The sequence below is a fragment of the Sus scrofa genome, chromosome 4 (assembly GCF_054392235.1).
Source record: "Sus scrofa isolate SSC_HxYL_T2T_F1_AM1 chromosome 4, Sscrofa_HxYL_maternal_Yorkshire_Landrace_v2.0, whole genome shotgun sequence".
Classification (NCBI taxonomy): Eukaryota; Metazoa; Chordata; class Mammalia; order Artiodactyla; family Suidae; genus Sus; species Sus scrofa.
In genome coordinates, this window is record NC_139386.1 from 85,213,542 (window position 1) to 85,235,368 (window position 21,827).

A 21,827-nucleotide genomic window follows, 5' to 3' on the forward strand; every position below is an offset into this window, starting at 1 on the left:
AAGACAGATTCTGGAGTTAGACTCCTGGGTTCTCACCCTGCTCCACACTCACAACCACATGCTCTTTGGCAAGTTACTTACTTCCTCTGTGTATTAGTTCCTCAGATAACACCACCCCTCAATAGGGATGTCGTGAAGATTAACTGAAACTATATATGCAAACCACTGAGACTAGGAATAAGCTTGTTCCCATTTCTTTGTGAAGACCTGTTGTATTCAATGGCATTTCCACTGAAGATGTTTAATCGGCAGGCTCTTGCTTCTCCATGAATCACTGAAGCAAGCCGGGGAGCTATTTCAGCAAATGTCCCCATGACTGAATGTCACTGCATAATGTGCTGGTGTGAGGCTGGCTGCCTAGTGCAGGCAGTGGAAGGAGGAAGGAAGGAAAGAAGGAATCAGAGAGTCTGGTTAACCACCGTTCTTCCCAAACAACAATCTCTCTGTGTAGACTCTACACAGAGGTCCCCCCAACCTTTTAAAAGAAAGGCTTTATTTTCATTTCTATGAAGCCTTGAAATCATCAAGAAAAGGGGAAGCCAATTCTAAAGCACCTCAGTGGGGCTGAGGAGGAAGCACTTCCACTGGCTGAGATCTGCTTCCAAACTGAAAAGATTAATATCCACTAAAGCCTGAAAACTCCCACATAGCGAAATAAGCTGATCATCTTTGGGGATGCCTGTTATAAGGAAAGTTACATGGTGACTTTAAAAGAGGCCTGGCTTTAAGAAAGAAAATAAAAAACTATGTTATTGAGCATTGACTATTTTTGCATATATAACTGCATTTAATCCTTCCAACAGCCCCACAGTTTTGAGAAAGATGATGCTCAGAGAGTTTAGTAACTTGCCTTAGTGTTTCCTCTATCAATAGCAGTGTCAGAATTTGAACTCAGGACATTGGTAACCTGCAATTAATTACTAGTACAGGGTCATGTAATTTGTCTAATAAATATTTATTGGGGTCTTTTAAATTCATCGTTAGCTACTATCTGAAGTTAATTTCTTTTCTCCATAATAATTATTTTTAAAATTTGGCAGCTAACGGCACCTTAGTGAGTCTCTTATAAGTTATCATAATTGACATCTTTCTCCTGACTAATACATCTTGGGTCAACAAGCTACTGCTATTAAGGTGTGGCCCAAAGAGTGTCTCCAGAAAAGCAACACTCTGACAAGCCATGGAGTGGCCAGAACATCATCACCTTCGAAATAAATTTTTCTAAGTTTTCCATTTGGACACAAAGGGATGTATATTATGTCCTAAAATAATTACTTATGGTAGTGTGATCAATCAGAACGTGCTCTGGTCCTGGGTTCTTGCTTTGGTATCTAGATGAGACCTATCTAGATTATATCTCATCGTCTCTGAATTTTCTTTCCCTCACTTGAAAAAATAAGATAGGGGACAAGCATGAGAAGGTGGGTGAAAAAAAATAATGATACTTACCCTATCTACCTCATAGTGTGACTGTGAGGATCCAATAAAGTCACAAATGAGAAAGTTTTTGTGAGAAATATATATAAATATGAGATGAAAGTATTCGTATGTCTAGAATTAAAGAGTCCCCTTAGAAGTGGACTTATGGAAAATGACTCTGGTAGGCTGGTAGACTGCTAACATAGTTTTGAATGCTATACAAAGCATTATATAGCCCCTTCCATGTCTGGAAACCCTGGCCACATCAAATGCACAATGGGGCTTTCAGAAACCTTAAGAAAGCAGACTGGGACTGATGCATACTGCCCCTGCTTTTGTTGGGGGAAAATTTAAATCAAAGGGGGATACTTCACTCTTTAATCACAAGTTGTCTCCTCAATGGTTTTAAGAGTGCCCTGGTAACCACTTTCACAGAGGCTGAGAAAAGTAGTGTAGACAAATCAGATAAGTTTTTATTGCCCTATTGTCCAATTCTCTGAAAACTAGAGGAAATCACTAAAACAGAGACAACGGCCCAGTTTTTTCCTTAATATTCTAAGCCCAAACTAATATCTGCTTCTTTAAAGCTCTTGGACAATTATTGTGACTCAGGAAGGCCAGAAATGATCACACACACACACACACACACACCACCACCACCACCACCACCACCAGTACCACCACCAACACACACATACCATCACCACCAAAAACCTTGATCAACTATTATTTAACTTTTCTTTTTAAATCTTAGTTGGTATACTACTGCATTAACACTCTCATCTTTGAGTTGCCTAACTTGCCTACCTCTAAATTTTTGCAAATATTAAAAATGTCCTCCCAAATTCAAGAAATTAATTTCTATAAGTCTGACGCTCCAGCAACTAACACCCAGAGAAGCAAGTTACCCATATCTAAGAGTATATGGAAGTCCCCAAATAGAGGCTTGACCTGCCAGGCAACATTTGGTCTTTGCCCTTTACATAAAAGAATGCCATTGAAACATTTAAGCCCAATGACATTAGTTATAGGTCCTTTTTATCTGCAAATGTCCTTGTTCTAACTCAACTTGCAAAAGCCCCACAACTTCACATAGAGAGTCCCTGGTCATTCCTTGTCCCTTACCTAGTAGCTCTGACTCACTTACCCAGGGGGATATTTTCCAGCAGGTAGAGATAGCTCTGAAAGAAGTCATTGCAAATGGCTTTGTGAAGAATAAAGGACATGCTGTGTCGACAGAGTTCATCGTCGGTCTTCTGCCAGCGGGATCTAAAGGCAAAATGTGCTCCCAGGTGGGCCATGGTGAAAGGGCATAATAATTATTCCTACAGAGAAAGGGAACTTGCCTGGCTTTTTCTTTGAATTAGCCTTCTCTTCCTACATGAACTTGAGACGACTGTCATTTTAAACCAGCCCCTGTCCATCTATATCAGGAGAAGTGTCATGGGGTTTGGGGGGGGGAGGGGCGGCAGACATCAGGAGGTCAGGCTCTTGGCACATCTACAGTCTGATTGCTTGGGCCACACCACTCCAAGCCAGCAGGTGCTAAGTAAAGATGAAAACAGGCTGAGTGAGATCCTGCCTCATCCAGGAAAAAGCACGCCTCCCTCCTTTAGCTGCCACTTCAAACAGGCAAGAGCACAGCCAGCGGCCAGCTAACACCCTGAATATTTGCTTTAATTTGATTCCTAAATTGGAGTGGCCTAATTTCCATTTCAAAGCATTGTGAATATTTTGCAGGAGATCCTGTTCCCTGATTTCCATCACTCCTCCTGGGACACGGAATCCTCAAGTTACAAGGACCCTTCAAAGTCATATTAGCCATGAACACTTCTTTCATCAATTCAGTTTTGCCCAAATCATTTCATAGAGATAGATGTGTGTTTCCTATTTTTAAGGATTTTCAAGAGACACAATTATATGAAAGCTTGTTCTGATGTTAACAAAGTCTCCTCTGTCAGCAACTCTTCCATCTAGCTTGCTGTAAACAATACCTAGTCATATAAGCTTGTTTCTCCCTTTCTGATTATTGTGGATATGCTTTTCCTCATAAGTGCTCATTTGGTTTCTGTACTGAGTATCATCTAATTGTCCCTGCATGTCTGCTCTCCACTCTTTCTACATTACTCTGTGTGATTGGAGACTGGACTGCATTGACATCAGTGGACTTCCTGGTTAAGTTCTGCCAATGGGTAGTGCCAGCAGGAGGCTGAAGGAGAGTATGTCAATGTGTTTATTCCCCTGGCACCATCCCTGTGGAGATGCCATAGGTTAACTACTTCCTAATGTGAAAAGTCATAGCTCCTGTCCGTAAGTCTTCTCATATAAATGCTCTCTCCTAGTTTGTTTATTTGTTTTTTCTCTTTACAGCTGCACCTGCAATTTATGGAAATTCCTGGGCTAGGGGTTGAATTGGAGCTGCAGGAGCAGGCCTACACCACAGCCATGGCAATGCTGAATCCAAGCTGCATCTGTGACCTACACCGCTGCTTGCAACAATGACAGATCCCTAACTCAATGAACAAGGTTAGGGATCAAACCCACATCCTCACAGACATTACATTAGATTCTTAACCCGCTGAGTTACAATGGGAACTCCTCTCCTAGTTCTGAAAACTGCTCCCTCCTCATGCTGCTTCAGGCCTCAGGGTAGTGATGCACCAGTTATCACAATCTGTGGAGTAATGCGCTATTCCTTGTCATTTCTCTAAACTTACCACACCTTTATAAATAGTCCCTTTATTAAACTGACTCAAATTCTCAATTTGTGAATGTCATCTGTTTCCTGGAGGGATAATATTTCAACCATCTAATATTCTTTTTTTTTTTTTTTTGGCCACACTCAAGGAACATGGAAGTTCCCAGGCCAGGGATCGAACCCATGCTACAGCAGTGACAAGCCAGATCCTTAACCTGCTAAGCCACTAGGGAACACCAACCATCTAATATTCTTAACAAGAAAATCCAGGAGTGCCCATCATGATGCAGTGGAAATGAATCTGACTGGGAACCATGAGGTTGCCAGTTCGATCCCTGGCCTCACTCAGTGGGTTAAGGATCTGGCGTTACCATGAGCTGTAGTGTAGGACACACACACACACACACACACACACACACACACACACACGACTCAGATCTGGTGTTGCTGTGGCCCTGACGTAGGCCAGCACCTGTAGCTCTGATTAGACCCCTAGCCTGGGGACCTCCACATGTCACAGGTGCAGCCCTAAAAAGATAAAAGACAAAAAAGAAAGAAAGAAAGAAAATCCATAAGAACTCAATACTCTATTGGCCCCATACTATGTTTAACCACTCACCACCCACTGTCCCTCCAAAATACACATATACACCCACATATGCACACACTATAGTAGTCACTTCTAAGATGGCCCCTATAGATCTCCACCTCCTGCTTAATATTCATACCTCTGTGTAATCCTCTTCCCTGGGCTAGATTACTGACTTACTTCTAAAGAATAAAATATGGCAGAAGGGATAGGATGTCACTTACAAGATCATGATATAAGAAGACTATTTTTGGCATTTTCCTTTGCTCTCTTGCTTGCTTGCTCTAAGGGAAGCCAGCTGCCTGTTGTGAGCTGCCCTAAGGAGAAGCCCACATGACAAGGAACTGCCTCAGTGTAAAAACCCAGGAAAAGCTAAATTCTGCCAACAACCATGAGTGAGCTGGGAAGAAGGTCTTTCTCCATCCAATCTGATAAAAGACCCTGAGCCAGCTAAGCCATGCTCAAGTTACTGACTCAAAGAAATTATTGCTTCTTCTTTGAAGCAGCTAAATTTTGGAATAATTTGTTACAATGAAGCTAATAGATAGCTAATTCACACATCGTCAGTGAAATTTTTATAAGATTGGAATCTAACCATGATCTTTCTTTAAGTATAATTTATGTGTTAATCTTTTAATGGGAAAAGAAGTAAGGATTCCATTTGTTTGATGCTGTCTTATTTTTCTTCATTTTCCTATGTTTCTATATTTCCATTTCCCCTCTCCCTACTTCAAGGGGCACCCACATAATTTCAGTGGGATTATCCCCATTCCCAGTTTCAGGAATTGCCTGAGTTGCATTCCACATTATCCATGGTCCCCTTGCCACAGTGCATGGTTCATGGATGGGTACATCATCCTGTCATTGCGTTTACCAATGAATATGTGATATTCTCCTGGCTTCAGTTTTCATTTGGAAGCGGGTGCACTGTCTACATTTGTATTGTCTGTGCTAGCAATGAGGAATCTTATCTAGCACAAATAACATCCTGCCTCATTTTTACTCAGTTCATGAGGATGGAGATAAAATATGGTATCAAACAGAATTGGGACACTTCAAGTGAGAGTATTTCACGTTGTTAAGGAGGAAGGCTCTAAACTAGAATTCAACATATCTGACTAAGTTAAAACTCATACTGGGAAAATTTGACAAATTCTTAGTCTTTCTGAGCCTCATTTTCCTCTTCTGTAAAAGGAAGGTAATGATAATAGTACATACCTCTTATGATTGTTGTGAGAACTAAATATACTTCATGTAAAACACCTCAGTGCCTGGCACACAGTGCATGTTCAATAAGTGCTAGCTATTATCATTGTAGTTTTTGGAAGAAAGTTGATAAGTTACAGGGACTAAAAATACTTTCTGTCTCTCTGGCTCTTTGGGGATTATATTCAGTGAGGTATTGTCTCTTACCATGACTTTTCACCACATATCCAAGAGATTATTTGCACCCTATGCATTTAAGAATTGAAAAGGAAAGAAATCCAAATGAAATGTGCTCTCAAAGCTCATTCATTCAGCATTCATCCTTCAGAATTTTCTGTTGTTACAGGAAAAACAAAGCAACGTAAGAAACTCAGGAATCCTAGCAAAAAAAAAAAAAAAGGAGTTCCCGTCGTGGCGCAGTGGTTAACGAATCCGACTAGGAACCATGAGGTTGCGGGTTCGGTCCCTGCCCTTGCTCAGTGGGTTAACGGTCCGGCGTTGCCGTCAACTGTGGTGTAGGTTGCAGACGTGGCTCGGATCCCGCGTTGCTGTGGCTCTGGCATAGACTGGTGGCTACTGCTCGGATTAGACCCCTAGCCTGGGAATCTCCATATGCCGCGGAAGCGGCCCAAGAAATAGAAAAAAAAAAAAAGAAAAGAAAAAAAGAAACTCAGGAATCCTCCTTTGTTACTTGAATTGTCAATATGTCTAATAGGAGGTAGGTTCTTAACCTCAAAATCTTAGTAATGCTCAGATAACCTTTCATATGCTGAAAATGTTAGGATGTATGATCCTGGGAGAGAGACTGGGCAAGCTCTGACTCCAAGCTATTCAGTATTCTTTGTTTGGCAAGCAACATTGGCAAGCTTCTCAGTTTTCACAAAACTAATTTTCTTTCACTATAAAATGGATGGTAAATTATTTATGTTTGCAGAAGGATTATTAAGTGTTCTAAGATCTCTAAATTTCAGACCTGTAATTCCTGCATGGGAATGAAAGACTGATTGGCTTATACAAAATGACTTTATTAGCTTTTGGTTATCTCTGTGAGTTACTTTAGATTTTGTGACCATTTCTCATACAGGTATAGCTTGCATCAATTTCTGCTTCATTGCATTTATTTCCTTATGCAAATAATTTTTCTCTCACAGCTGAAATGCTCTGTTGCTATCACTTCATATCACTCTTGACCATATTCTTACTGGGTGAGGGAAGTTATGATACAGATCTCCAGTCTACCCCAGGCATCCAGTTTCCAGGCAGGAAAGGAAAACAATAATGTAAAGGAAAGAAATATGGCGATAGCAAGGGAACGTGGAAACTCTGAATCTATCCAGGTTGATTTCTTCTCACAGTAATCCCTTGGCAAGAAGTAAATCACAGTTAAACAACAAAGTAGCATGAAAAGGAGTTCCTGTCGTGGCTCAGTGGTTAACGAATCTGACTAGGAACCATGAGGTTGTGTGTTCGATCCCTGGCCTTGCTCAGTGGGTTAAGGATCTGGCGTTGCCGTGAGCTGTGGTGTAGGTCACAGACGTGGCTTGGGTCCCACGTTCCTGTGGCTCTGGCATAGGACAGTGGCTACAGCTCCTATTAGACCCCTAGTCTGGGAACCTCCATATCCCACGGGAGCAGCTCTAGAAAAGGCAAAAAGGCAAATAAATAAATAAATAATAAAGTAGCATGAAAAGAGACTTAGAAGTAAGAAAGCAAAGAAAAAGAAAATCAGAGGAAGCATAATCATTCAGTAGTATGATAAGCTAAATATATGGGAAAAACCAATCAATATAAAATACCTATCAAGTTAACATTCCTTAATACTTTAAACTGAAATTCAATGGCAAAAATAAATGTTTTCTGACAAAGATAGAACTTACCATTCATAAATGCTCACTGAAAGGAGTAACTAAAAAAATTTTACTTCAGGAAGAAGGAAATTAAGACAGAGAGCTATTAGCACAAGAATAGCTAAAAAGGTCACTACAACACAAATAGAGCCCCAGATAAATCTATTTACACATGTTAAGTAGATAAAACATAGAAATAATATTATAGTAGAAAAAGGATTGTTTCGATAAGACCCCATAGAAGTTCCCTTGTGGTGCAGGGGGTTAAGGATCCAGTGTTGCTGTGGCTGTGGTGTAGGTCACAACTGTTATTCAGTTTCAGTCCCTGGCCCAGGAAATTCCACATGCTGCAGGTGCAGCCAAAAAAAAAAAAAAAAAAAAAAGAGAGACCCCCTAATGTTGGCACAATTGGACCTACCTCACATCCTACACAAACCAACTCCAGGTAGATTGAAGACTTAAATGTGAAAAGCACAATTCCAAAACTCTTTGAACAAGTTATAGGAAAACATGTTTATGATACCAGGGTAAAAACATATATATATTTTTTAAGATGCAAAAAACAAAAACCATAAATAAAGAAAGTTAATTAATTTGACTGAATTAATATTCAAATAATGAACTTCTGGCCAATCAAAAAAAAAAACCATAAAGAAAGTAAAAAGTCAACCAACAAAGATTAATATTTGGACCATTGATAATCAATAAAAATTTGTGTACTAAATATATGAATAGTCCCTATAAGTAAACAGCAATACAAACAATACTATAGAAAAGTGGAGAATAAAAAGTACATGAAGATGTAGAACAAATTTATGGATACCATAGGGGAAGGGGGGAGTAACTAACATTTACATACAGCACAAGGAACTATATTCAATATCTTGTAATAACCTATAATGGAAAATAATCTGAAAAAATATATGTATATACAACTGAATCACTTTGCTGTGTACTTGAAACTAACACAATATTGTAATCAGCTATATTTTAATTTTTTTTAAAGTATATAGAATTTGTGGCTAAAACAAAGCTGAAATAAAAATACCTGAATCAAGATTCCCAAATCCAACCCAGGGATGTAGAGCTAGAAGGCTAAAATAATAGACCAAAATCAGCTAAATTAAATTTTGGATAAAATGAATATATTTTATTGCATACATGTTTTTAGTGAAAATTAGTGGTAAGATTGAGTAATTACTGCTTGATAAACTCATTGTGTCTTTGTACTAAAATGGGCACTTCAATAGACTTCAAGCTTAGAATGAGACAGCAGAATGAAAAATACTGCAAATAAGTTTTAATGAGTAAATCTTAAACAGATCACCAGGCCTCACTTCAGCTTATATCAGTATAACCTAGTATGCAATGTTCGCCTCTTTCTTTATCCTGTTTTGTTTAAGAAACAGGCACCCAATCAAGATTACCCCTGATTATAACTTGGAAGTCATTAAGATTATTCCCCTACATGTGTTGAGAATACATGATACAACGGAAGTTTGGATGACTATTTTCACCCTTTGTAAGGTTTCATGTACTACAGAAGGGCTATCCATTGGGTGTATGAACCGACTAGATCCAAGGTCAGCAATCAAGTTTCAACCTAACAGACATTATTAGATGAAAGTGGGGCTTGAGGTAAGTGATGCTTGCTGCTGAAGAAATATTTAAACCCCATAATTTTGGGTTAAAATCATTCAATTTAACTGACAGAAAGGCTGGAATAGCCAGTGAAGAACTCCTTCCTGTCTTACTGAGGAGGAAAGAATTCAACTGGGCTGCTTAGTTCTTTTTTTTTTTTCAAGGCCTTACCCACAGCATATGGAGGTTCCCAAGCTAGGGGTCTAATCGGAGCTGTAGCTGCTGGCCTACACCACAGCCACAGCAGTGCAGGATCCGAGCTGCGTCTGTGACCTACACCACAGCTCATGGCAACACCAGATCCTTAACCCACTGAGTGAGGCCAGGGATCAAACCCACAACCTCATGGTTCCTAGTCGGATTCGTTTCTGCTGCACCACCACGGGAACTCCAGGCTGCTTAGTTCTAATTTCAAGTTTGACTCCCCAAGCATTTAGATTAAAAAAAATACTCTTGCATCTCTAATAAAGGTTATATGTCCTTGTGTAAAGTATCTGTTTAGATGTGTGTGTGTGTGTGTGCTTTTCTCACTTCTCTCATTTATATTAAATTGAAAGAATTTATAAAACATTCAGCTCCATTGCAAATTATCCTTCAAAATATAACAATGCTTGATTTCACATCATTTCCATCATTTAATATTTCAATATGATTTTGGATAGGTAAAAGTGTATACATATGACACTATTCAGGCAAATTAACCTTTTCACATTTTCCCTAACCAAATGATTTAGGCAACTATTAATAAAAGAAAAAAATTATACTTTTTTTTCAACTTAATAGAAATATGATAAAGTATCAGGTTGACTTCCTAATATTTCAGTCTCCCCTTTCGTGCAGCAACCCTTATTTTCTATTTTGGTAGGAAGGCAAGTTGGAGGAAGAAGTAGAACTGTGAACTGGAATATAAAGAGACTATATATTTATCAGTACTAATGGATTTGTAGATTTTAGTAAAGCCCAGTGAGGTGCACAAGCAGGTGGGCTCTGACATTCCTATTCTCACATTGACCAGAGGAGCAGATTTTAATTTTTATACATGAGAATTCTGCACAGGGCGTTTCCATTGTGGCTCAGCGGGTTACAAAACTGACTAGTATCCATGAGGATGCAGGTTCCATCCCTGGCCTCATTCAGTGGGTTAAGTTTCTGGCATTGCTGTGAGCTGTGGTATAGGAAGCAGCTGCAGCTCCAATATGATCCTTAGCCTGGGAACTTCCATATTCTGCAGGTATAGCCCTAAAAAGCAAAATAAAAATAAAGAGAATTCTGCATAGACTTTCACTTGAAAACATCCCCTCCCATCATCATTCTTCCCCTTACCTGATACTCTGTCTTTTACTCAACTTGCCCTTGTCTTTCTACTCAACAATGTTTTCATAAGTACATGAGCCTCTATAATTACCCCCATTATGCATTTAGCAAACTAGATTTTGGGATACATATTCTATTTAACTTACCCTCTGATTTCAGCTGAAATTGAACATTTATCAGTACTAAATATAAAATTCTAAGAGCCCTGAGTGCTAAAAAGAATCTGTCTGATCTATAATATGTAATACAAAATAAAATTCTCTCTGTTCTCTCTCTCCTCCCTCTCCCTCTCTCTTCTTCTCTCTCTCTCTTTCTTTCTCCCTCCTCTACCCCAAATCCTATGCCACCCCACAAGGCTAGAAACATGGACTCTTGACGTCTCTTGGCTGACCCAGCACTGAGGACAGTGTTTCTCAAAGTATGAACCTCATGCAATGAGCATCACAAATTTCTGGGGTGTTTATTTGTTTCAACTAAAAGCTAAAAAAATATAGGCTTTCTTCTCTGTCACATTTATATTTTTTTGTTTTCCAATTGTCTGGGTTTTGAAAATTATGAAGTAATTCAGACTTACAGAGATTTACAAAACAAGTATTCATGTCACCCTCCAATATTAACAAACATTATACCATGCTGTACAAGCTTCAGATTTGTCTTTTTAAGAATTAAACACATACACATACAGTTGGGAACACTTCCCTACCTCCATTGCTCTACGTGTCTTTCTCAGAGAACACATGCCAACTTGAGGTATGTGTCCTTCCTATCTAGGTGCTTATATTTTCAGTAAATATGTACTTATCCATAAATTGCCTTGTTAATTTTTAAATGTACACAAGTTTATATGTTGCAATTCACTTTACTAGGTCAGCTATATGCTCTTGCTATCTTATCCACGAAGTTATAATGGTCACTGCACAATGGGGAGAGGGGAAATACATACACACACATTCATTCATTCTTTTTAACTATAATATAATATTCCATTATATAACTGTACCACTTTATTTATTTATTTATTTTGTCTTTTTAGGGCTACACCACGGCATATGGAAGTTCCCAGGCTAGTGGTCAAATCAGAGCTGTAGCTGTTGACCTATGCCACAGCCACAGGAACAAGGGATCTGAGCCACATCTTCAAACTACACCACTGCTCAGAGCAACACCAGATTCTTTAACCCACTGAGCAAGGCCAGGTATCAAACTGCATCCTCCTTGATACTGGTCAGGTTTGTTACTGCTGAGCCACAACGGGAATGCCCCAACCTTATTGAAAGATTTCTTTCAATCTTTTACTTTACTAACATCCTTCTAAAAGCCTCCTGGTGTACATGTGTGAGAATTGCTCTAGAGAATATGCCCAGAAGTGGAATCAGTGGGTTGTAGACTACGTCCTTCTTTAACTTATGTATTCCAATGTGGATATACAAATTTATCCAGCAGCAGTGTGAGACTTTCAATTCCCCCATATCTTTCTTAAAACTTGTGATACTTTTTAAGTGTTGCTAATCTGTTTTTATGGGTATTTCACTGGTAATACTAAGCAAACATTTATATAGCACCTACATTGTTCCAAGCACTGATCTATGTACCTCTTTGAGAAGTAACTACTATTCTGCAGTAGTAGTTACTTCTTTTTTTCTATTTCCACTCTGTAGATTAGGAAATTGATGCATAGAGAGGTTGTATAAGTTTCCCAAGTTCATATGGTTGATAAATGCAGAGCTGGGAGTTTGAACCCAGAGAACCAAGCTCAAGAGTGCATCCTCTTAGCCTCTGAGCCATACCACATAGGCCTAGGGAGTCATAGCCTATAGGTGTCAGAGCATGAAAAGTCCATCCCTGGTCTATGTTTTCATCAGCTAATTCCAAGGGATGCCATGATAGCAGCTCCAAATTTTCATTCTAGCTTCAAATTCCCTTTCTGTTTTTGGTGCCCGGAAATTTCCACATCATTTTTAAGTACATGAAAGTATTTTTAAATTTTAATTGTTTCTTAGTCAGCTCAGGATGCTCTAACGAAATACCACAAACTGGGTAACTTAAACATTCATATTTACTTTTCCCAGTTCTGGAGGCTGGAAAGTCCGAAATTAAGATGCAAATTGGTAGACCCATTCTTTATTTCCAGTAACTACTATTCTGTCATTATATAATCATTATTGGAGAGAGCTGCCTATAAAATGGGAAAAAATGGTTTTAATAACCTGTCATATCAGTAAAGTCGCAAGAAAGTCTTATTGTTGTCATTTTCTGTCTCAAATTATTTCAATAAGGCTCTTCCATGGGAGAAGAGAAAAACTATCTTCAACTGTGCAGCTGCACTAGGCCCTGGGAAAGCAGACATGAAATGTTTGAGATGGCCAAAAGTTGTCACTGGGGACTAGGGATTAGAACCTGGTCAAAGCAGCAAATAAAAAAAATTTAAAAAGCTCTTAAAAGAACCTGACAAGGGAAGCTTAAATCTTATTTAAAGGGTTGGGTTGTACTAAGCCTTGAAAAATTCAATCCTCTGGAGGACTATATCTCACTAAGAAAGCTCCATGTAAGTTTATCATGTATCCAACACCTAGACATTGGGCCTTGGAGACCACTAGGATAATATTTCCTCTGGATTAGCACTGAAGCTTGGAAGTGACATTTGTACGAGGCATACTTTAAACTCTAGGGCTTTTCTGATTACAAAATGATAATTCTGAGGGGGAAATAGTGCTTACTGCAGAGAGAAGTTGCCATGATTTATACGACTTAGACAATCTTCCTTTTTCACACAGAGTAACTTATTTGACCAAGTATGTTTTGCTTTTCTTTTTGTTTTTAACCAAAGTTGTCTTTTGATTGATATTAAAGGTAGAGCATGTTTGTTTCAGTGTGTTTTTTATTTTTATAGTTCCACCAAGTCCAAAAGAATGATTGTATAAATCCTAGTTACAGGTGACACTGGTAATTAAATTGTACACATAACGCAGAAACATTACTATGAAATGCCCACATTAGGCCAAGGTAACCTCTAAAGCTTAACTGACTGGTCTTTCTCCACACAGACTCAATGGATCACTCTCCAACTGCTCTAGCTCCCTGATGAAAGCCAGACAAGAATGAAGTGACGCTGAAAAGCTGTCCCCCCTTTTCTCTTGGTGCATCTATCAAGATCTCTGGAATCAAAGTAAAATCTCCCATCATTCCAGTTATAAAGGGTACTCCTAATGAATTAAACATCTAGTGACAGCCAAGGTCATAAACTGCCTGATTCCCTTGGTCAGCTTCCCAGGCCAATTTTAATCATACTTTGGCCAGCATGTATGTTTTGTGCAGTTGTGAATATCAATGGTTTCAGTAACATAATTTAAAATAGTGTGTCTATATTTGCATGTGTATGCATACATCCAGAGTATCTAGAGAATAAGTAATACAGACTTGCATTTGAAGCCAAATGCAACTTCCTAACTTTTGTTCCACTTCTTAACTGCAGGCTGGATTCCTAATTTACTCATCTCTTTTATAAATCTGTGAAACTTGCCATTGCTGGGACTAACAGATTATGGCTAGATCACAGTAAATCTATCACCTCTGGTAGAAAAACAACTCCTCGACTTGGTCAGTAAAATCATCATTATACAGAGAATTCTTCCCTCTCAAAACTAAAATGAATCCTGAAGCCAAATATCACAAGCTAACTATCAGAAGACAATAAGTTTTTTACACTTCCACATATTCTATAAAATAAAGATTAGAGGGGTTTGAGGCTCAGCGGTAATGAACCCAACTAGTATCCATGAGGACATGGTTCAATCCCTGGCCTTGCTCAGTGTGTTAAGGATCCATTGTTGCTGTGAGCTGTGATGTAGGTCGCAGACAGGGCTCACATCTGGCATTGCTGTGGCTCTGGCGTAGGCCAGCAGCTATAGTTCTGATCCCTAGCCTGGGAACTTCCATATGCCTCCATTGTGGCCCTAAAAGACAAAAAAAAAAAAAAAAAAAAAAAAAAAAAGAACAAGAGGAAAACCAACAGAAGAGCAGATATGCATATCTGTTATGACTTTGTAGAATTTAGTGCATATCACTTGGGGGAGAAGCAGCAAGCCCTAAAGTTTAGAATACTAACAGTTTGGGAAAATTGAGGAACATTGGTGGTTGGATAACACCTAATACAGAATGAAAGTCAATGCTAAACAGATAGATTTTACAGCTATGCATTCACTTACAAATAATTTTTTCATCACTTACCATAATACCACTGTACAGGCACTGGGGTCAAACAGTGGACAAAACTTATCCTCATGAGGTCCCTTATCTGCATGAAGCTTACAGTCTAGTGGGAGCAATAGAAATTAGCCAGATAAGCACAGACATGTGGTAGCATGCATCTCTATGAGGAGTGCTAAGAAAGAGGGGCACACAGGCCATGAGAGCCTAGCAATGGTGGATTTGGTCTATTCAGGGAACACTGCCCTGAGAAAGTCACCCTTGAGCTGAGATCTGAGGAATAAGCAGAAGTTAATGAAAAGGGGAAGGGAAAGACAGCTGCTCCTCATTAAAGTAAAACTGACAGTGTTTCTGTGATTTTTAACATAGCTATTTGATTTAATAGTTTTTAAGACCAGGATTAAAAGATATTAGAAGAAGCAGTGTGAACAGATGGTAACTTTTTTCTTCCTTTGAGTTTTACTGAGTTAAAATTGACCAAAAATGTTGCATATTTAAGGTGTAAAATTTGATGCTTTTATATATGTATACATTTTGAAATGTTTGCTAATTAACATATCCATCACCTCATGTAGTTACATTTTTTTTTTTTTGGTTAAAACAGTTCAGATCTACTCTCTTTGCAAATTTCAAGTACACAATACATGATTTTTAATATAGTCATCTTGCTATACATTAGATCTCCAGAATTTATTTATCTTATATATCCAAAACTTAAACATTTTATATGTTTATTTACTCTCCAGCAAATCAGAGGAGCTTGCTCATGTCCTATGCCTGCTCCCATTTCCAGGCTCTCTTCCCCACTGTTAGGATGTGGCTTTGATCCTGAAGCTAATTAAGCAAAGAAAGGAGGGAAGAGCATCCCAAGAAGAGGAAATAGCTTATGCAAAGGCCCTCTAGCTTCGGCAAGAAGCCATCTATGCAGAGCTTTACAAACTGTGTCAAAGGATTCTGTCAAATCTAAAAACACAGAAAGCCATTTAGGACATCTTAAGCAGAAGGAAAGAAGATGGAGATGGGGCTAACATTACCAGGTTTGCATTTTGGAAAGATTATTTTATCTACAATATGGAAAACAGATGGAAGGAGTAAAATGATGAAAGTTTGATTGTGTATGTAACCTTTGCCTCAGAAATGTTACTAAAACGAATGGCCTCTGTCATATTATATAGAAGAGGGATATAATCATCACTCCTCAGTTTATTCATTCAAATGACAGTTACTATGCACCAACTATGAACTGATTTAGCACTGGGGTTATATCAGTGACACAACAGATAAAGTTCTCTGCCCTCCTAGAGTCTACAAAATAGAGAAAATATCAAAGTAAATAATACAGCTTGTTAGAAGTTGATGTGCCTTGAAAAAAAATAGAGCAGGAGAAGGATAATTTGGAACGATAAGAGCAGAAAATGGCATGTAATTTTAAACAGGATAAACGGGATCATTTTCTTTGACCAGGTGTGTTTTAGCTAAGACTTAAAAGAAATGAAGGCATCCGCCTTGCAGATGTCTGGGTGAAGAGCCTTTTGACCAAGGAGCATCCAGTGCAAAAGAGGTAGCATATCTGGCACGTTTGTGGAACAGCTGGGAGGCCAGTGTGCCTGGAGCAGAGGAAACATGGGGAAGGAAAGCAAAGATGAGAACAGAGATGTAACGGGGCACAAAGCATACAGGGCCTGGAAGGACACTGATGGAACTCTGAGTGAGAGGCAAGGAGTCATCAAAAGGTACTGAGCAGAAGAGTCCCATGACATGACTTTTTTTTTTAAAGGGTTCACCCTGCTGTCATGTTAAAAATGGAAGGAGGGAGCACAGCTAGGAGGTTTCTGCAGTAAACCAGATGAGGGACCATCACTGCTGGAGTGGCAGTGGTGGCATCTAGAAGACAATAATGGAGGAAGACTTTCAAAATTCTGAGAAAAAAATTATTTCAATACTAAAATATGAATACTTGGAGTTCCCTGGTGGCTCAGCGAGTTAAGGATCCAGTGTTATCACTGCTGTGGCTCTGGTTACTGCTATGGGGTGGGTTCAAGCACTGTTCCAGGAACTTCTACATGCTATAGGCACAGCCAAGAAAAAAAAAACAAAAACAAAAACATGAATACTCAATAAAACTATCCATTGTGACATGTAGGAAAGATAATGATATTTTTTGACATGGAAGGCACCAAAAAATTAACTCCCATGCTCCATTTCACTAAAAGAAGATACTAAAGAATGTACTACATCAAAATGAGAGTGTAAACCAAGAGGAAGACATTGGATTGTTCATTCTGAATGAGACCAAACTCTTACGATTTTGACTGAACACAACAGCACTGTGGATATTTTCATTTATAATCTTTTTTCTAGCTCAACAAATAAACTTCAGAAGTATTTATAATTTTTCACCAAAAAAAGTTCATTTGAATAATATTTGAATATAATTACTGAATTTTACTATTTCAATATTATTACCAGAGAAAAAAATTAGAAAATAATCAGTTAGATCTGCAGATTTAAGAAGGAATATGATATACTTCATAGGTCATAGCAAAATAAATTCTGTCTGCGTGACTAAGATTTTTTTTGCACAGTAATCCTTCCAAGAACAGTTTTAAACAAATAACATAATAGCCAAATATATTTTTACACAAATCTTAAGACTGGACAGGAGCATAAAAATTGAGGTTTCTATAAACTTTTCTGATCGTCATTTTATCAGGGTGAGTTTTATGATGGCAGACCATATCTGTTTTATGCAAATTTAAGAAATGAGGGAACATTTCCCCTTTTGATTTTTCTCAGATTTTTTTTCACTAACTGTTAGGAAGGCCTGGAATTTTTAAGGCTAAGCATTGGAATTCTATTAGCATGGAGGAAAAAAATAAGCAGACCCTTGAAGCTCAAAGCTTACATTATGAAAATTGAAGGGCAGAATGCAATTATTGAAAAAGGATTTATGGGGTATGTAGTAATTTGAATCTATAGAGTCCAGGAAAATAGGGAATCCATGATAAAAGAAGAAAAAATCCCCAGGATTTTAGCAAAAGGAAACTTCCATAATGGCAGGTATGCTGCAGTTCCAGAAAATCACCAGCCAGTTTAGAGCAAGAGGATGGAGGTCTCTGGAAAGAAATAAAGACACACCTAATATGTTTGTTATATATAGTAGCAAGAGATTAACAGAGTGTAAGGAGAAATTTGTGAAAGATACGTAGAGCCTAAAGGAACTAAAAAAGGAGGTTTTTATTGATTCCAGAGAAAACCTAAAGGTATAAAAGAATAAAAATGTAAATTATTGGAGTTCCCATTGTAGCTCAGCAGAAACAATCTGACTAGTATCTATGAGGACAGAGGTTAGATCCCTGGCCTCACTCAGTGGGTTAAGGATCCGGCATTGCCGTGAGTTGTGGTGTAGGTCACAGATGCAGCTCAGATCTGGTGTTTCTGTGGCTGTGGTGTAGGCTGGCAGCTGCAGCTTCTATTCAGCCCCTAATATGCCGCAAGTGTGGCCCTAAAAAAAATGTAAATTATTATAACTACACAGTAGAGCTATGAATATTATTTGTATTATTTAATATAAATTTAACAAAAAGTTATGACTTAATGTTTTGAAAAACATGGAACTAAAATGGGGATAGGAGACAGAGGCGTAAGAAAATTAAGTGTTCATTTTCTACTACAAGGATGTCAATAGATAATATCTAAAAAATGAAAAATATAAAGAAATAGCAGTAAAAGCATGTTATTTAGAAATGAGATGGTAAATATAGAGTAAAAAGCTAAAAGAGTTATTTTGGAGAACAGGAATTTAAAAACAGGTGGTTGGGCTGAGGCAGGGGACCAGCAGATCTTTAATGAGCATCATTATCTCCATCATCTCAATCCACCAATTCTCAGGGTTGAAATGATGCAAGAAACTTAAAAGCTATACACAGCAGGTCTGTGGCTCACCAGTGCAACAGATACCTAGGATTGGGGAGGAGAATGGTAGAGCAGGTTTGGACATTACTAAGTAGTTCACTAGTAAAACTAACATTACCCCAGAATCTTAAATACTTCACTACACCTGGAAGTACTGTTGTTTGCCCCTTATCCTGTCTTGTTTCAATCTTGCCTACCTCCTTGACTCTACATGATGGATTTTTTCTGGCTGGAAATCTGAGTCAACGGATTTTTCATCCTCCCTGATGTTGACCTATAGTTTCTGATTTTGGCTTAACAATCCACCTCGTTTGTCCTGTTTCCTGATTATTCTGTGGTCCTCTTCTTGCCTTAACAACTTCACTCTTATCATTAATGTTCCTAACTTTGGCCTGGAAAACTGATCTCTCTGCATTTTTGACTTTCTTCCAGTCTGTGGCAGCAGTTACTTCCTTCATGCTAATCTATTTCTCAGGCCATCCTGGTAACCTAATCGTGATCTGTGGTTGCTCCATTTAATTGAGGCTTTGGTTTAGTACTCAGACACTACTTTTGATTAATGCTGCCATGTGTTCCAAGCTTTTTCCCTGACAGCAGTGTTACTGTGCCAGTATTGGTTGGCTATTACTTAAAAATTGTAGGGGCCAAACCATGTTTACACAGCTAAATCAGAGGACTGGACAAGTTAAATCAGATGCTGACAATACAGGAATTAAAATCAGCTCATAGAATGAGCAAATCACAAGAGACCTTTAGACCCAGACAGATTCAAGACAGAACTTCTCCTTCAGTCCTGCAACCTCTGCCCCACAGTCAGGGAAGAGATTTTTCAGAGAAGGAAAGAAGTCCCCCCAAAAAAGGTTGGAAAGGTCATACGGGGACTACAGCTCTCAGAGGAATTCCCTGGGTTTAGGGTTAGATGGCTTGACTCTAAGGGCTCCCCCAGTGTCTGTAAACCTAGCTTCATGTTGGAATTTTAAAAAACAAGGCCCCTGGATAGTTCACTATCTTTCTGAATATCGGCACCTCCTCACAGTGGATGAAATAGTTCTGTCCTGATTAAATTTCAATAGATTAATATTGACACACTCATATTTGACTTTAGGGATGGATTCTTCCTTGATTTCTTTTGTCCTGTTTTATTCAATGACCCCTGAACAAATGAGTATGATAATACCAGGAAAAGAAAAGAAGCAATTTAATAATAGACAAGTTCTAGAGGAAGGAAATACACAAAATTGCTTGCTCCTTCTTGGAGAGCCCTTATAATAGATAGTAACTCTCATCCCTTCTTGGAAAACAACAAGGAAAGGACAAAAAAACTAGTAAATACAATACTTACCAGTTATTGAGTGTGTACTAGGTGCTAGGTCTTCGTACACATTAACATAATATGTTCTTATATCACCCAATGTGATGATGTCACCCAATGAGATAAGTGATATTTAATGAATGAGGAAAGTGCAATTCTGAGCCATTAAATAATTTTCCCAAGGTCATTTAGCTGCTAGTTGAAGAGCTAGGACACAAAACAAAGACTGTGTGATGTCAGAGACCTTGGTCCTAACTTCAAAGATATATGCTCTTTCCAGCAAAATCGGGGAGTAAAATGAAATGATAATTCAAATTGTTAGGGGAACTATTAGGACTTAGATGATGTACAAATCCAAAAAGAGATGATCTCTCTTCATTTATCATTCAGTCAAGAACTCAAATTATCTCCCAGGAAAGCAAATGAGAATTTCAATACAATTCAACTAATATTTTCTTAAATGCCTACTAATACCAGACTCTGCACTAGGGCTTGGGATATACAACAGTGAGTTAAGACAGGCATAATTTCTGCCTTCAAGAAAGTTGCAGACATTTTAGAAGTTATATGTGTAATAACTATTACAAACAAGAAAGGGGAGCAAAAATTTGTGGGAGGGAAATAATGGTATTTTATGGTCTAGAACATAGAAGCTCTTGCTTAAGAAATGAAGGATGAGCTAAAATGTAAATGGTAATATGAGTTAGATAACTAATGGCTTCAATCTGATGTCACAAGTTAACTTAATGAACTAGAATCTGAAGAGTGACAAGCGCCTCTCAGGGGAGATAGCACACATTACTATTTCTCCTTTGACAGAACAGCAGATGGGAAGGAAGTTACCACAGCCACAGGTAAGAAGAAAGCAGTTGAAATTTTAATAAATGTCAAAAGGCTACATATGGGCTGGCATGACAGTGTAGAATCCTAAGAGCTCCAGAGATGAGGAGAGCCTTCAGCATTCATCAACTATGAAAAGAGTTCATAGTTCAACTCTTTCCATAGCCCTTTACTGAGAGCTCATGAAAAAGACTGAGAGCAGAGCAAAAGAATTGAGAGAGTCATCTGCTAAGTCACAGGTATTCAGGGCATGCCTACTACTGAGAGAAATCCTCTGTGCTCAGGACCCTGCACTGAGGATGAGATGGCAGCTCTCTGCCACAGAGGAAGGAAAACGAGACTGAGAGACAAGATCAGTTCCCTCTGAGGCTTATGCAAGCAGGAACTGCTTAAGTCAGGGCAGAGATGGAAAAGCAAGTGAAATCTTTTTCACCTCCTCACTCCCCAACATGCACACACACTCCAATCCTTGCACCAAATGCTAAGCAGCTGAAGTCTGATGCTGAGGGAAGCAAAGGAGCATTGGGAGGAACCCTATTCTGAAGACACAAGTACACAGGTCTCCCTAAACCTAAGGAAGGAGCAGCAGAACAGAGAAAACCCTCCTACATTCTGGGCATGGCCAAATTTGAGGCAATAGCAGTCTAATTCTGAAGAAAAGTACAGAGCTTCAAGAGAAGGCCACCTTTTGGTGAAGATGCATTGGCCTGATAAATTCTGAGGCCAGAGAAGAACTGAGATATATGTTTGGCACTCTAGGCCTTACAGTAAATATCAGACAGTAACAGTTCACGAATAGGAAAATGTAAAGCCTATGGAGCCTTGAACATAATTAAAGCA

At 38.6% G+C, this 21,827-nt stretch overlaps 1 protein-coding gene across 9 annotated transcripts in view; it reads right to left on the reverse strand.

The window, feature by feature from the left end:
• The window catches only part of NTMT2 (N-terminal Xaa-Pro-Lys N-methyltransferase 2), a 76,751-nt gene that overhangs the window by 20,046 nt on the left and 34,878 nt on the right, over positions 1-21,827 (reverse strand). For 2 of the 9 annotated variants that reach the window (XM_085020515.1, XM_085020520.1), the window contains exon 1: positions 2,567-2,845. The exons of 4 other annotated variants lie outside the window; for them this stretch is intronic. In XM_085020515.1, coding sequence (XP_084876641.1) covers positions 2,567-2,720 — 154 coding nt within the window. In that variant the 5' untranslated portion in view covers positions 2,721-2,845. 9 annotated transcript variants of the gene reach the window in all.